The sequence below is a fragment of the Trichechus manatus genome, unplaced genomic scaffold, assembly GCF_000243295.1.
Source record: "Trichechus manatus latirostris isolate Lorelei unplaced genomic scaffold, TriManLat1.0 scaffold00041, whole genome shotgun sequence".
NCBI classification, from domain to species: Eukaryota; Metazoa; Chordata; class Mammalia; order Sirenia; family Trichechidae; genus Trichechus; species Trichechus manatus.
In genome coordinates this window covers 7,175,079-7,190,905 of record NW_004443977.1, presented here as the reverse complement: position 1 = coordinate 7,190,905, position 15,827 = coordinate 7,175,079, and the positions used below count along the sequence as shown (strand labels likewise).

The 15,827-nt window shown below is 38.6% G+C and overlaps 1 protein-coding gene across 3 annotated transcripts in view; it reads right to left on the bottom strand.

Annotated features, from left to right (window-relative positions):
- Window positions 1–15,827, bottom strand: part of XRCC5 (X-ray repair cross complementing 5) — an 89,987-nt gene that overhangs the window by 30,365 nt on the left and 43,795 nt on the right. For all 3 annotated transcript variants that reach the window (XM_004376381.2, XM_023731275.1, XM_023731276.1), the window contains 2 exons: window positions 14,540–14,633; window positions 12,483–12,552 (listed from right to left, as the gene is read on the bottom strand). In XM_004376381.2, the coding sequence (XP_004376438.2) occupies window positions 12,483–12,552; window positions 14,540–14,633 (164 nt within the window). The remainder of the gene's footprint in view (window positions 1–12,482; window positions 12,553–14,539; window positions 14,634–15,827) is intronic.

The following is a 15,827-nucleotide window of genomic DNA, read 5'->3' as shown; positions in this document are numbered from 1 at the left end:
CCCTGAGGGACCGAATTAGTAGGCTGCGGGCTGCAGGGACCACGGTCTTGGGGAACATCTAGCTCAACTGGCATAACATAGTTTATAAAGAAAATGTTCTACATTCTACTTTGGTGAGCAGTGTCCGGGGTCTTAAAAGCCTGTGAGCAGCTATCTAAGATACTCCGCTGGTCTCACCCCTTTGGGAGCAAGGAAGAATGAAGAAAACTAAAGACACAAGGGAAAGATTAGTCCAAAGGACTAATGGGCCACAACTACCACAGCCTCCACCATCCTAAGCCCAGAACAATTAGATGGTGCCCAGCTACCACCAATGACTGCTCTGACAGGGATCACAATAGAGGGTCCCGGACAGAGCTGGAGAAAAATGTAGAACAAAATTCTAACTCACAAAAAAAACACCAGACTTACTGGCCTGGCAGAGACTGGAGAAACCCCGAGAGTATGGCCCCTGGACACCCTTTCGGCTCAGTAATGAAGTCTCTCCTGAGGTTCACTCTTCAGCCAAAGATTAGCCAGCCCATAAAACAAAATGAGACTGAAGGGGCACACCAGCCCAGGGGCAAGGACTAGAAGGCAGGAGAGAACAGGAAAGCTGATAACAGGGAACCCAAGGTCAAGAAGGGAGACTGTTGACATGTTGTGGGGTTGGTAATTAATGTCACAAAACAATATGTGTACTGTTTAATGAGAAGCTAGTTTGTTCTGTAAACCTTCATCTAAAGTGCAGTAATAAAAAATAAATACATGTTTTAAAAAAAACACACAAAACAAATACTTGCTGAATGCATAAACAAATGGTCTTGGCCTTGCTGGTTTACTACTCTAAAAGTATATCATAGATGTATTTTTGTTGCTCCTTCAATTTAAATCCATACACTGTTGTATTCAGTGCTGGCTATCACTAAGGGGAGTAAATAGCCTAGAATTCTCTTTTATCACCTCCTCCCTCAATTTCACAGAGCTAGAAATGGTTGCAACAAAGCCCTATGGAAGACATTAAGGGGGAAAAACATAGATACAGAGTAAGAGGCTATGTAAGAGATGTACACAGGCGTGTGGGAATGAGACATCACTTCCCATATTGTCATGACTGTATGCATGTGAGCATATTAGTTCATTGTTGTTGCTTATTAAGTATGACTTAGCCTCACCCATCTTGTTGAAAGCTCTTTTTCTCCTCTTAGCGCAAGCTGCTTGATCCCATTGAGAACGAGGGGTGGGTGGGGGCGGGGGGCGATATCCTCCAAAATGTACTGCTTATGGCTAAAACCCCAATTTACCACACTCTAAAACCATCAACCATCCTGAACTCAATATAGGGCATTAGCAGGGATTAGCAGGGTTATCCCTATGAAGAGAGAAAGTGAGAAAGCAAGATATAGATAGACAGACAGATGGATGGATGGATGGATGACGTGTGTATGAGTGTAAGGGGAAACAATGAAGGGGTAAACTTACACTTTCTATATATTACTATTTGCATTTTTTCCAATGATCACATATTAATTTTTTGATGAGGAGAAGTCTAAGGAACAATTATATCATCTTGAAACATACAACACTATCTTATATAAGAAGACAATAAACAATTGTTTCTATTTCCAGTGAGTTCTAAACACAAAAACATTTTTCATGGGTTGGCATTTACTAACGGTGAGACTCAGAATAATACTTCTATTTCACTGATCCTTTTTATTTCCTTTTGGTTTTATTCTTTCTGTACCATATACTTCTTTATGTCTGTTATTACTCATATACTTAAAGGGAGGGCAGTAAAAAGGACATTTTAGGAATCATTTAATTTCATCCACTGTCCTCATTTTGAGGACATTTTGAGGACAGTAAACCAGATTTGCTCTGGGAAAATCTTATCTTCGGTTTGCAAATTTTACCTTCCTTATAATTCCATATGTTTAAGATTTCTGTACAATAACAGTCCCGCTGACTTCAACATAGTCCACCTAAGAGTAATTAAAAATGGGGCAAATTCTGGGGAAATCCAAACTTATTCTATACACCTACTCCTCAATTACCATCTCATTATCTGACATTTCGCGTTTACAACAATAGTAAAAAATCTACTATCCGACTATTTTGCGCATTAACGACATACATCTAGCGCTAATGGACACCAAGGTGCAAAGTAAGAGTAACAGCTGTGATGGGTAAGGTTATGTGTCACCCTGGCTGGGTCATGATTCTCAATGGTTTGGCAGTTATGTAACGATGTACTTTGGCAGTTATATAATGATGTAGTCATCCTCTATTTTCACATAACGTTGATTTTCACGTAACTAACTGGTCTTTGTAACCGAACCATGTCGGTAAGTGAGAAGTGGGTGTATGTATTTTCTCCTTAGTGTATGAGACAAATAATGAATCAAGCAAAATAAACACATTCAAGAAAGAATAGTATATAAAAAAGAAATAAATGAAAAGAAAATAATAAACCTATAAATTTTCCAAATCAGTAAACACTGACCTGAGACTTGATATACCGGCAGTCCCTGGGTTATGAATGTCTGACATATGGACAACTTGTGTTTGCCCTTTAATGTTATGTAAATTTGCCCTCACTTTGAAATGACAGACCCAACCCCTACTAGCAACAAATTCCTCATCACAATTACCTTCACTTGCTGCATGTGCAGCATTTAAATCATTGAAAAGGCTTCAAATCTTTTCTTGCACTAAAGTCCATGCAAAGCTAAATAAGAACTGTATGCCCCTGGTTCCACCTTACCTACAAATATGACTTAAAGACACAGTAAGGAATGGATCTTGTTTGTAACCTAGGGACTGCCTGTACTAAAATACCTATTTTTCACTAAAATGCAAACTAACCTTCATAACTCACTACTAATCACCCTTTTCTCTAACAAGTTTTTTTTCTGTATTGAGTAAGCATGTCATTTACTAAGAAAATTCTTCAAAGCAGGGGACTCTGGAACACAAACTAATCTTACATGCATCTAAGTTTATTTTTCTTAAAACTCCAATACCTGAACGCCTTTATTCAAAATACACTCCGTTACCTGAAATGATAATGTTTTCTTTACTGGTACCCTGTAGAAATCCTGAAGCCCTGGTGGCGCAGTGGTTAAAAGCTCAGCTGCTAACCAAAAGGTCAGCAGTTCGAATCCACCAGCTGCTCCGCTGAAACCCTATGGGGCAGTTCTACTCTGTCCCATAGGGTTGCTATGAATTGGAATCAACTCAATGGCAATGGGTTTGGTTTTGGTTTCTAGAAATCCACTTGGGGCTCTTGATTATTATTTAGCTAGGAAAGGTAAAAATTATAAAAGGTCTCACTAGCCATTGCATTTATGATCAAACTGATTGTCATCAAAGGTGCTAAAGGAATTCAATGGGAAAAGGACAGTCTTTTCAACAAATGGTGCAGGGACAATTGGATATTCCTATGCAAAACAATGACTTTAGATCCTTATAGCTCACACCATCCACAAAAATCAACTCAAAATGGATGACAGACTTAAATGTATGAGCTAAAACTATAAAACTTCCAGAGGAAAATATAGGAGAAAATCTTTGTGACTAGTGCTAGCCAAAGATTTCTTACATATGTTACAAAAAGCACAATCCATTAAAAAAAAAACAACTGTATTAAATCAAAACTAAAACTTACACACATCGAAACACACCACTAAAACAAAACAAAAAAGCCACAGACTGGAGAAAATATTTGAAAGCCATACAGCCGATAAAGGACTTGTATCCAGAATATATAAAGAATTCTCATATCTTAATAATAAAAAAAAAACTCAGTTAAAAAATGGACAAAAGATATGACCAGACATTTCATCAAAGAAGATATATGAATGGCCAACAAGCACATGAAAAGATGGTCAACACCATTATCATGAGTCTTTTAGAAACTGCAAATTAAAACCACAATGAGATACTAATACACTGCTACCAGAACAGCTATAATTGAAAAGACTGATAACACAAATGTTAGCAAGGATGTGGAAAAACTGGGACCCTTACTCATTGCCGGTGGGGATGTCAAATGGTATAGCCACTTTTAAAAACAGTTTGACTGTTTCTTAAGAAGTTCAACCTAAACTTCCCATACAGCCCAGTGACTTCACTTCTAGGTATCTACTCAAGAAAAATGGAAACACTTGTATGTGAAAGTTCACAGCAACGTGATTTGTAATAGCCACAAACTAGATATAATCCAAATGTTCACTGACTAAAAGAATGGATAAACAAAATGTTGCATATCCATATGACGGAATATTATTCAGCAATAAAAAGAAACGAAGTATTGATACACACTACAGCACAGATGAATCTCAAAAACATGCTAAGTGAAAGAAGGCAGATGCAGAAAACTGCATATGGAATGATTCCACTTATGTGAAATTTCCAGAAAAGACCAATCTATAGAAGCAGAAAGTGGTTGCTTGGGAAGGGCGTGGAAGTAGGAACTGACTACAAACAGGGCCAAGGAACTTTTTGGAGCGAGAGAAATGTTCTTTAACTGGGTTATGGTGATGATTGTATAACTCTATACGTTCATGAAAAATAACTGAACTGTACTTACAAAAGAGTACATTTTATAGTAGAAAATTATACTTCAATAAAGTTATTAAAAAACTGGCAATAAAGAAGTGCAGTTAATCTAAGAGATCTGTGGAGATTTAACACAGATAAAAGAAAGACACTAGGAGTTTCTACAACAGAATAACTGCTAAAACATAGACAGCGAGTCTTACCCTCAATGCCCCAAGAAAACATTACCAGATTCCAAGGGCAAAGGAATTATAAAAAGCTAGTTCTCATATGACTTCTCCTGACTTCACTGGCCTACCAATGAAATACAGTGACTACACTGAGTGTTATGGTTGAACCTCATTACCACTGAAAGACATAAAGATATAAACTATAGGATCTCAGCAGTTTAATCTGACAAAGGAAACTAAAATGGGCCTTTAATCATAGCTATGTGACTAAACATTTTCTCTAAGTATCCAGAAGAAACCTCAATAGAAGTTGATTCTTCTATTTCCAAAGATATCTATGCTGATAAAATTCTCAATCACTGCTAAAACTACGCTCTATACCCGAATCAAACTCCCTCCTGTTTTCTGGCCAAAGATACAAGCATGCCATTTTTTTAAAGTTTTATTTAGACATTAACGGATCCACTAGACAGGACTAACTGTACTAAATTACACTTGCCACTTCTTTCTGTGTCAGCACATTTCTGGCTTGGGCTTGCAATTTGAAAGGAGAGGACCAAAACACTTTTACTGCATTTAAGTGGGACTCCAAGCTGTTTCTAGGCTCCTCTTAGACATTTCAGCTGATTAGTGACTATTTTAACAAAAGCCTAACATCCTTTCCTAAACATCTTAATTGGTTAAGAGCTTCTGTTGTTTGCCACGAGCAGTCACTTTAAGTCATTTGATTAAAGCAGTTTGCACATCAGCACATTCTGAAATCAGTTTCCTTTTTCAACCAGCTGGGCTTAAGAAGCAATCCTGAAGACAGCCCAATTCAAGGAGAACCAAGTGCAATGTCCTGCATGACAATCAATGATCTACTACTATGCAAGGCAGACCACTAAATTTACAGGAGGTAGAGAGAAAGAACCCAATCGCCACAAGGAAGTACTTGCCTCACAAATCATACTCATTAGCACTCACTGCAAGGGTGAGCTGTAACAGCAAGTTCTCCTAAGAGTCTCCTAAACACCTATGAATTTTGAAGGCAAAATTTCGCATTTCCATCAGGGCTGATGGAGAGCACTTGCCTTGCGGCATTGATGGGCACAGGTTATCAACTGATCAGTGTACTAAATGCAGGCTTGAATGGACTCTGTTCTCTTCTAGTTGTTCCAATACAGGGAAAGCCTTCATATGAGTTCCACGTCTTCAGCCAGAGAAAAAATATCCTTTCCATTTTTAACATAAAATGGGAAAAATATCCAGCAGGTTTAAGGCAAGCAACTTTACCACACAGCATGAGAAAACAAAGCAATGAGATAAAATAACACTGTTGTGTATTACATATATCCATTGCCGTCAAGTCAATTTCGACTTATAGCAACCCTACAGGACAGAGTAGAACTGCCCCACAGGGTTCCAATGAGCAGCTGGTGGATTCGAACTGCCAATCTTTTGGTTAGCAGCTGAGCTCTTTAACCATTGTGCCTCCAAGGCTCCGTATTACATATAGACTTCCTTTTAATGCTCTAAGGAAGAAATGTAAGTGCTCATTGAGAACATAACCACAGTAAGCATGCTTTTATTTTTGTCTCTTTCTTAATGGGTAGCCAGGCTACATTTTATCAGAGCCATACCCTGTAATTAGAGATATTCTGATACCGTACTCAGGTTGACAGGAATTTGAAAGGTTTTCAGAAGCTGAGTAAGAACGGATGGAAGTCTTTCAGGAAGAGTTGCTGGAAATGGAAAACACTAAGTAGTTATGTATATATGATGGTCTCTGGTTTCCACGGCATGTCTTTTTTATTTTTTCTTTTCGTCTTCATTTCAGTGATTTCATTTTAATTATTTGGTTGATGAATTTTTATTAAAGTGTGAACTTCAAGGTAGTGTTATGCCAACTAATGAAATTTATACAGCAGTGAAGAAGTGTACGCCACAGAGGCCAAGAATTGCCTCTCTGGAATTCAATTTAGTATCCTCCACAAATCTGCAATAATCTGTGGAGTCACTTTAAAAACTCTGGGCCTCAGTTCACCCACAAGGAAGATAAACAAGATCCCAATGGTTACTGATACATAATTACCAAGTCAAATAACAACACGCCATTTCAGAAGGTGTCCTCTATGACTCCAAACAGACCGACTTTTGTTTTAGAATGAGACTGTCATTGATAAAGGAGGCATAATGTAAACTTGAACCATCAAGTTCTGGGGTCTAACAACTTAAAGCTAAACTGCCAAAAACGAATCATGTAAAGAACCAGTTAGACAGTTAATAGAAAATATACAGTACAGATTAAATCTCTGTAGTATCTCTCTTACCACTAGATGTATCACTGCTATTTTCAGTAAGGACTAAGAAAGAATGTTAAACTGCTAAAAAAAAAAAAAAAAAAACTTTTATAAGGCTAAAAGTGTTTAAAATTTTAGTTAATGTTTGTATTTAGTACCCCTCTTTCAAGATATTCAAAGTTTTTGACAGTACTTATTTTCTTAAATTTACCAGTTCTGTGTAAAACAACAGATAAATACCAAATTTTTATCTTCTTAATTTTACATATCTGGAAAGAGCTATGATAGGTTACATAATTCATACCCAAAATTACATCAATCACACACATGCACAAAAGGAAAATTTCTCCTACATGGCAACTCTCAAGGGCCCAGGCATATACACTATACGGATTGATTCATGGCAGAAAAATCACACAATAGATGTAAGTTAATGAGTCCCTGGGTAGTACAAATGATTAACGCAATCACTTGCTAACCCAAAGGTTGGCAGTTGGAGTTCACCCAGAGGCATCTCTGAAGAAAGGCTTGGTGATCTACTTCCAAAAAAAATCAGCTACTGAAAACCATATGGAATAACACAGTTCTACTCTGACACACATGGGGCTGCCATGAGTCAGAATCGACTCAATGGCAACTGGTTTGGTGTGGTTTTTGGTATGTAAGTAAATCACTGTGCAAATAGGATAGTGTGATACCTCACAAAAATAGAATTGGGAAAAAAAGGTCTATTTGACTTTGATGAACGATATAATTTTATTATTAATTGTGCCATATTCTGCCTCGTACTAGGAGGTCTTGCAGAAGAAGTGAATTTTAAGAAATACCTTTTAACACTGAAAAGATGTTGTCTGATGTGAAAATAAGATAGGTTGGTGAACAAAGGCAATGGCTTGAGGACAGGATGTGATAAAAAAAAAAGTGAGAATAAAGGAAAAGGAGAGAAACTAAATGCCTCAGCAGCCACAGAATGAACTGATCACCTAATCAAATGGACACTGGCACATTACTGCTCAGTTATACATAAATTCAATGTTAAATATCACCTATTTGGTGGTCCATACCATTTCTACTTCGGATGTCTTCTCTTGACAGGTTTGTCATGTTCACGTGAATTCAGTTTGGACTGAAGCACTGCCACCCTGTCACTACTCAGGTATCTAATACAGAACCTATAATCTAAGTGGCAAAACAGGGCCCATGAAACAGAGAATCATCTCATGTTATGAAAATTTACGTTCTGTTCTTTATCTGTCTCCATAGATCCATCTTCGCTGTCTCTTAAGGTCCTCAGAGAACTTGTCTTTGACATACGAGGTAACTTTCAAGCTATTTTTACATAATGTCATATACTCAGTGAGAACCTATAAATTCAGACATATCTCAATCATGCAGATATTATTCGTAGGATTAAAGAAAAAAGGCTTTTCCTTCTCCTCCATTTTGCTGCCTATCTTTTGATCATTTTAGAATTCCTCCTAAGTAAAAGCCAGGAAAGGGCAGGGAGTTGGAAATCCATGGTGTTCTTCCTTAGCAGCTCTAATGAATGGCTGGGTGGAGGCAGACATTCAAATAAGTGACTCTGAACTCAGGATCTTCAAATTGCTCACAACTACAGGTAAGAGATCATACATAACGATAGGGGCAGATTCTCCAACAGGAAAGGTAAGCACAGGGCTTATGTGCTTACTAGATCATCTGCAGTGAACAATCCACTACAGTTTAGTAAGCAAGCACAAGTAAGCCTGTGCTTACTTGTGCTTACTGGGTCATCCATCCCTGTCAGAGACTGTAAATTTGAAAAGAGGCTTTGATTCTGTAGGAAGGTGCGTGAGATTGGGAGAGAGGCAGATGCCAGCCATATCTAGAAGCAGAATCTTTGATGTGAAAAAATGTGAAACTGTTCACTACAGATGATTTGGTAAGCAAGGTAAGCCTGTGCTTACCTTGCCTATTGGATAATCTGCCCCTGGATAATGGCAATGATGCACTTATGAATATTGTGTATAGGGAAAAAACCCTACTTTCACAAAAAACCCTACTTTCACAACTGACAAGTGATTATTACATATACAGCCAGGGCCAACAATTTTTCTGTTGTAAAACTGCAGTGATAGGTGGGTAGGGAGCATGAAGGAAAGGAGCTGGAAAAACAAGGGTATCTGAGACAGAATAAAAGCCATATTACAGAAGCACCAGCAGCCAGAAAGAGCATGATCACTGGCTGGGATTCCGAGCGTCAGTTATCTCCTCTCTGACAATAAGCTTGGAACAAGAAACATCCCTCACACTGAAAAGCAGGTTAATAAGAAAATCTGTAGCGACCTAATACACACTGCTGATGTCAAGAGGACAAGATCACAACACTCTCAGCATGGCTGTGCTACCAATAGGCCAGACAGAAAGTAATTAGGCCCATATTTTAGCTTATAACAACGGCTGAAAGTACTAAGTTCTACCTAAGGGTAAAACAATCTTACCAGTCGCCTATTGTTGATCATGCTTTTGGCAACTGAACCAAAATAAATATACTAGACAGAAATCTCTAGGAGGGAGAAGTATAAGGCAGTTTAAATTTCAAGGAGGAACCCTTGAGTTTGCAAAGACGTGAGCGTCAGGTCACAAAGGGTCCTGGTAAAAGAGATGCCCAAAAGAACAGGCAAAGGTAGGAAAAGCAATGAGGAGACAAAATTTCTGCAGCTTGAAGGAAAAAAGGGAGTATAAAGAAAGCCAAGTCAGGGCCACAAACTAGTTGCTAACAAGTGGGCAGTCTCACTTTCCCACAGATCTGCGGAAGGTTTGGTTGAGATCACCGAAGAGCTATGACTCACCAGGTCCTAGATGGAGGTACAGAGCTGTAACCACTGTCACAACACTGGTGACATATCTCAAAGTTGAATTCAAAGTATGGTCAATTCATCAAATGTCCTATCTATAGGCACAAGGTTTTAAGATACGTTAACTTTATAATGTTTAAAAAAAAAGTGTAGGAAAGAAGAGCATTAGGAATCAGGAGAAATAGTATGGCTAAGGACAAAAATCCAGTATCTGAAAGAGATCTAGGTTTGAATCCCTGTATTATTTTGGGACTAATAATTCCTTCCAGTTTAGTTTTTCCATCTGTAAAATGGGAATGATACCTATTGTAACCTATATGCCAACTAGGGTTTCCTTGCCCTTGCTATTTTTATAAGACTACCTGGAATCCCCAGTTGTATGGCCTGGGAGAAACACTATATTTTCCTAAGATATGAGCAAATTCTCAGGATTTTCTCACGGTCTTTTCAGACTCTGGCCTCTTGTGTTCATGGATGTTCTCTCTGTTCTTCCCAAAGTCAATCCAAACTCAAAATTCTGCCTCTTTACCAGTTTCCGCAAATAGAACACTCAAATCAGACAATTCCAGAGTTTTACTAATATTGAATATTTATAGGTCATGAGTTGGGAAAGTAAAGTAGAAGATCATGCCCACATGTAAATGCATTCACTTCTTCTCCCTCCTATCTCTTCTCCTCATCCCCGCCTCTCCCTAACTAGCATCTACCTCTACCATGCCCTGTAGCTCCCCTCCTCCTGACACCTCAGCACTGGCCAACAACCAAGCCTGGGGGTAAAGACTCAGCTCTACCCCAGGCACCTATCGAAGTATTTTCCCAGTAAAGACAATCTTTCAGAAAATTTCGGCCCCAGCTGTTAAAGCTCTAACATTTTTCCCACATCCTCACATGACTTCATAGGATGTGACTTTGTGGGGTTACTGAGACAAAGAATATAATAAAGTGCTAGCACAGTGCCTTAACCCATAGTAGACACTAAATACTAGTGGCTGCCTTTTTAATCATGATGACAACTAGATTTAGTCCCTAAAGAGACCAGGCCTACACCAACCCAGGAGTCCAATCACTTCCAAAGGGAGGACCTTCGACTTTGACTGGCTGAGGTCATCGACCAAACCAAAAAACCAAACCGGCTGCTGTTGAGTCTATTCCAACTCATAACGACCCAATAGGACAAAGTAGAACTGCCCCATAGGGTTTCTAAAGAGTGGCTGGTGGATTCAAACTGCTGACCTTTTGGTTAGCAGCCGAGATCTTAACTACTTCGCCACAAGGTCATCGATAGCATATGATAAAAAACTAAGAAAGTCTCAATCCTTCTTTGAGAACACAATAATCATGATAGACAGTAGAGTTCGTTGGCTTGTCCCAGTAGGGTCTCTGCCCTGTCCCAAACATACAGTCACCATATGCAGCAGCCAAACCGACAACTACACCAGTACACCCCAATATACGAAACAGAAAAATTCTGAGGTACTGTTTCCATCAAGGCCTTCTGGAAAGCCATCACTTTAATTTCAGATTTTCTTCTATTTAGATGTTGTTTTGTTTTATGCTAAAACTCAAAAGCTTTTCTCCTTTATGGCAATTCTTAAACAGGGCAAAAAACTTTCCCCCCTTCTCAAAACATATATACTCCACCTACAAGTATTTCGATTACCATGATGACAAAGACAGTCTTCTTCATGAAATTCTCATGAGCTTGGTCTTTGACACGCCTGCTAACAGGACTTGGCCTGGTATGGCCTCTCAGCTGGTTATGACTGCCTTTGGGCAACAGCACAGCAGGTCTAGGCATCTTGCCAGGATTCTCAGGCTCTAAGTAGTAAAGTGTCCTAGACCTATGCTAGACACTACAAATGATTAAACTAAAAAGCTGTAGTGTTTCTAGGCATTTAGGAGTCATTTTATTCCCCTAAAATGCCAAGAGGTTGGAAGAGAAAGTTTTGTGCACATATGCACATGAACACTTGCATAGAAGGCAGGTCACTGACAGGCCTGACTATAGGCAGCAATAATGAACACAAAACTGTTGTATATACAACCTGCAGGATTAACAACTGCCAGGCACCACTCATTAAAGGGTAAATGAACAGGAAGCTGAATGCCATTGAGTGAACGACTGCTGGTCCCAGACCCTCTGTCCATTCCTGAAAGTTGTTTTGGTATTATCCCAAGACTAAATGGAACGCTAGGTTATATCTGATGAGAAAAATGTGAGGATGTAGTCAATGTTGGAAGGGTATCTCTGGACAGTGCCAAGTTCTTTCTGGGACTGCTATAAATGGGACCAATATCCTCAGAATTGAAATAAGATGTATGTATCTCTGAAACTAGGAAGATATGACCCAAAAATATTTATTCCATGCTCACTCACAAGACCCTAAAGAAATTCAGTGAAGTGGAACTGAGAATAGTAAGGTTCTGGCTTGTAGTTTTTATAACAGGGAAACCCACAAATCAGTTCTTTTTTTGGGCAGACCTGTGCTGAGCTTACCTCACAAGGGTGCCTTGGGAAGTTCACTAATAAGGGACAATCACAAAGGTCTATAAAGCATTATAACAAAAGGCTGCTGTTATTAATTAGATTTTAAATCAGTTAAACCAATGAAATACCTTCTTAGATGCAAAGCAAACGGTGTGTCACTCACCTTCCTCAAAGCTGGCATTCTTCTGTCTCACTAGAACTCGGAAGTTTTCAGCAGGATTCACACTTCCAACCTAGAACACACCCACAGACAACAAACCTGCAGATCACTTCTCTTTTGGCAGTGCCTCCAGGCAATACAAGAAGCTTAACGTAGTAAGTGTGCTCTTACAAAATAAAACCAAAGACAAAGACAAGGCCCTTTCTAGTCATTTTCATTTCCAGGGCTCTGTTAAAAAGCTAGATGAGAAAATACAGAATTTCAAATTCTCATGGAATCCAGACTTGCTGGAGCCATGGAGGTTGGATGAACCCCTAAAACAGTATACTGCCCTGAAATAATCTTTAAACCTTAAACCAAAAACATCCCCTGAAGTCTTCTTAAAACCAAACAATAGTTTAGCTTAACTAGTAAAAAATGTCTGCCTTGAGCATTACGCTCTTTTAAGAACTATTTATATGGGATCAAATTGACAACAGTAACTCAAAAGATGAGACAGAAACCTTAGGGGGCAGTGAGTTTATGTTAATGAGGGAGGAACAACTCAGAAAAGGAGGGTGAGAATGGTTACACAACTCGAAGAATGTGATCAATGTCACATGTAGAAACTGTGTATGCTTTGCTGTGTATATTTTCAACAACAAAATTATATATTTTATGTATATTATATATATATATATATATATAAAACTATATATAAAAGCTAGCAGACTCCTGTGGCCAAATAGCTGCCATCTGTACTTTCACGCACTTCTCTTTATGCAAGCTGACTTCTTTCCACAGGGGTTAGAGGTATTACAAACCAATCCACCAGCCAGCCCAGCTTGAAGCCTTTATGTGGCAGGGACTGCCTGGGCATCCTGACATCCAACCAATTAGGAAGGGGAGGACTGTGTAGTGTGAGGTCAGTTTAAAACATATTTGACCTGTTAAGGTAACATGAGAAATAGCCTGATGCTTGAGTCACTGAACTGACCTCTTTGGGGGCCCACTGCTGGTCCTTTGGCATTGAAGTTTTGGTACCGTAAACAAAACCGCCCAAGCTGAACATGTCCCCCAAAAGTAAAAGCAGACAGTGTGGAAAAATGTACTGCAGTGCTAGGTGGGAAAGCTTCAAAGATGCAACTCTCTGCCACACAACATGGCACTTTCTGATCATACCTATGTTTTTAATCTTCCAGTCCCTTCCTTAACAGGACCTGAGCACCGCTCAGCTCACAGGGAAGAAAACGAGCTTCCTATATTGGCTGGTAAACTTGAGTACAAAGTGTACTAAGGTTTCTAATTTGCTCTGGTATAGAAGCAAAAAAAGCTCTCAGAGCAAATAAGGTCATGAATTTTTCCTTTACGTAAGAGTAAACATTGATATAAAATCCAAATCACTTTTCAGACATTCAGTTTTTCTAAGAACATATCTGTTTGAGGTGGGAATAAAGGACATCCTTGTGCTGGTTATCCTATTTAGTGTACTTTGCCAATAAGGGACAATTTTTAAGATCTGTTGATTAAAAATAATGCCACTTAAAATAAGGTAATACACTTAAGTTCCAAAAACTTTCTCATTAAATAAAAAAAACTCAAGTATCAAAGAACAGTAGTTTAGGCGAATCCTAAACTATGACTCCTGTTCTGAAGTTGTATACTAAAAAGGAAATGGGAGAGTTATACTGTTTTAAATTTTACATACTTGGAGATTAAGACCCACATTATTAGCTCCTAGTTAATCTATCATTTTGGAATAACTGCAATGGAAAGCTGCAAAATGAAGCCCGCCCCCCCCCCCAAAAAAAAAAAAAAAACTACATAAAGTGCTACCACTGAGCTGTTCCATGCTCTATATATTACATGGAAGTCTATATACTGTGTATTATATAGGTAATTCTATAGATAATTCACTGATAATAATTAATGTAAAGGAAGATGGGTAGAAAGAGCCTTTCCAGTTTACATATAGAGGAGCAGAGAAAGTGATGCATTAAAGGACTAGCAGAAACTGACGCTCTCCCCGCTAAGCCCCAACCTTGCTAAAGGGGGAAGCACAGTGGAAGAGCTCCGCTTACACTGGTGACACTGCCCTCAGTCATGCTGGAGATACTAAAGTGGATGTCCCCTTCCTCAGTCTTGCGTTTTTTAGAGTCGGGTCCCTCTTCATGGCTGGGGAAAAAAAAAAAATGCATTTATTCCCCCTCTTAAAAGAAGCAATACAAAAATCAGAATTGCTGATGTGAAAAGTGTAAAGTTATTTTTCAAGCATCAAAGATAAACATCCACACTTAGTCCTTCTTTACAAATAGCCCACCTCCCACTGCCAGCCTCAGTTTCTGACAGCTGCCTGCCCGAAGCAGCCGGGCTTTGTTTTGCAGCGATACAGACATCAGAATTAGCAGTCACATCACAAACTCTGCTTCGAAAGATGAACCTACAAGCACAGGTAATGGAAACTTAACATTTAAGTAAGAAATCCATTTACCCTTCACATATTACTTGCTAGTTCCTGTCTCAGAATTGATAGCTATTAGCCTTCCATATACACAGAAGACCTTCGTGTCTAATCACGCACCTTCTCTATCGTGTATGCAACAGCTTTATAAGCTTCTACTTAAAGCTCTCAAAACTCAGCAGACAATTCTTAATTAAATATGCAAGAGCTTGCTCTTACAGAAATCTTAAACTATTAAAAAAAACTTTCAAAAGAAAACTTCTAATTTTTCTTTTATAAATCTAATTCTGTTTTAGGCAATATGCTAATAAGAGTCCAATCACATCTGTTTATAGGGGAAGCACAACTCAAAGAAAGTGTATCAAACAGTATGCCTCAAATAACATGGTGGCTTTAATAACCTGCCTTAAAGTCAAGAGGAGGTCAAATTAATTGCCAAAGAGAAGAAAACCGAATCCAAAGACTCTGCCCATAATCTCCCTTAAAGCTGCTGAACATAAAGATATAAAGATGTTTCTCCAAGAGAAATAATAATCTATCAAGGGTAAAAACAGTTGTCAAGAAATGGCAAAATGATAAGAGAAATTAGTAACTATAAGATACAGTATTTCTAATTTTTTTTTTCTTAAACTCCAACCTTCAGACAATGAAGCTTGAAAAAGGTAATCCTGAAAACAAAGCAAAGAAAACTAAGGCATAAACTGGCTACCTCAGTGGTATTTCAGTAATGAATCACCTCTTACAGCTAGATGAAAGGACTAATCATCACAGCTTTACAAAAACGAAGTATAAAGTTTTATTACTCGACATCTTTCCCATTCACCGCTGGCTTCCCCCCCACCCTTCTGAAAAGCAGAGAAGAGGCAAGCAGAAGACAGAAGGATGAGGATCAAGAAACATTAAAAGGG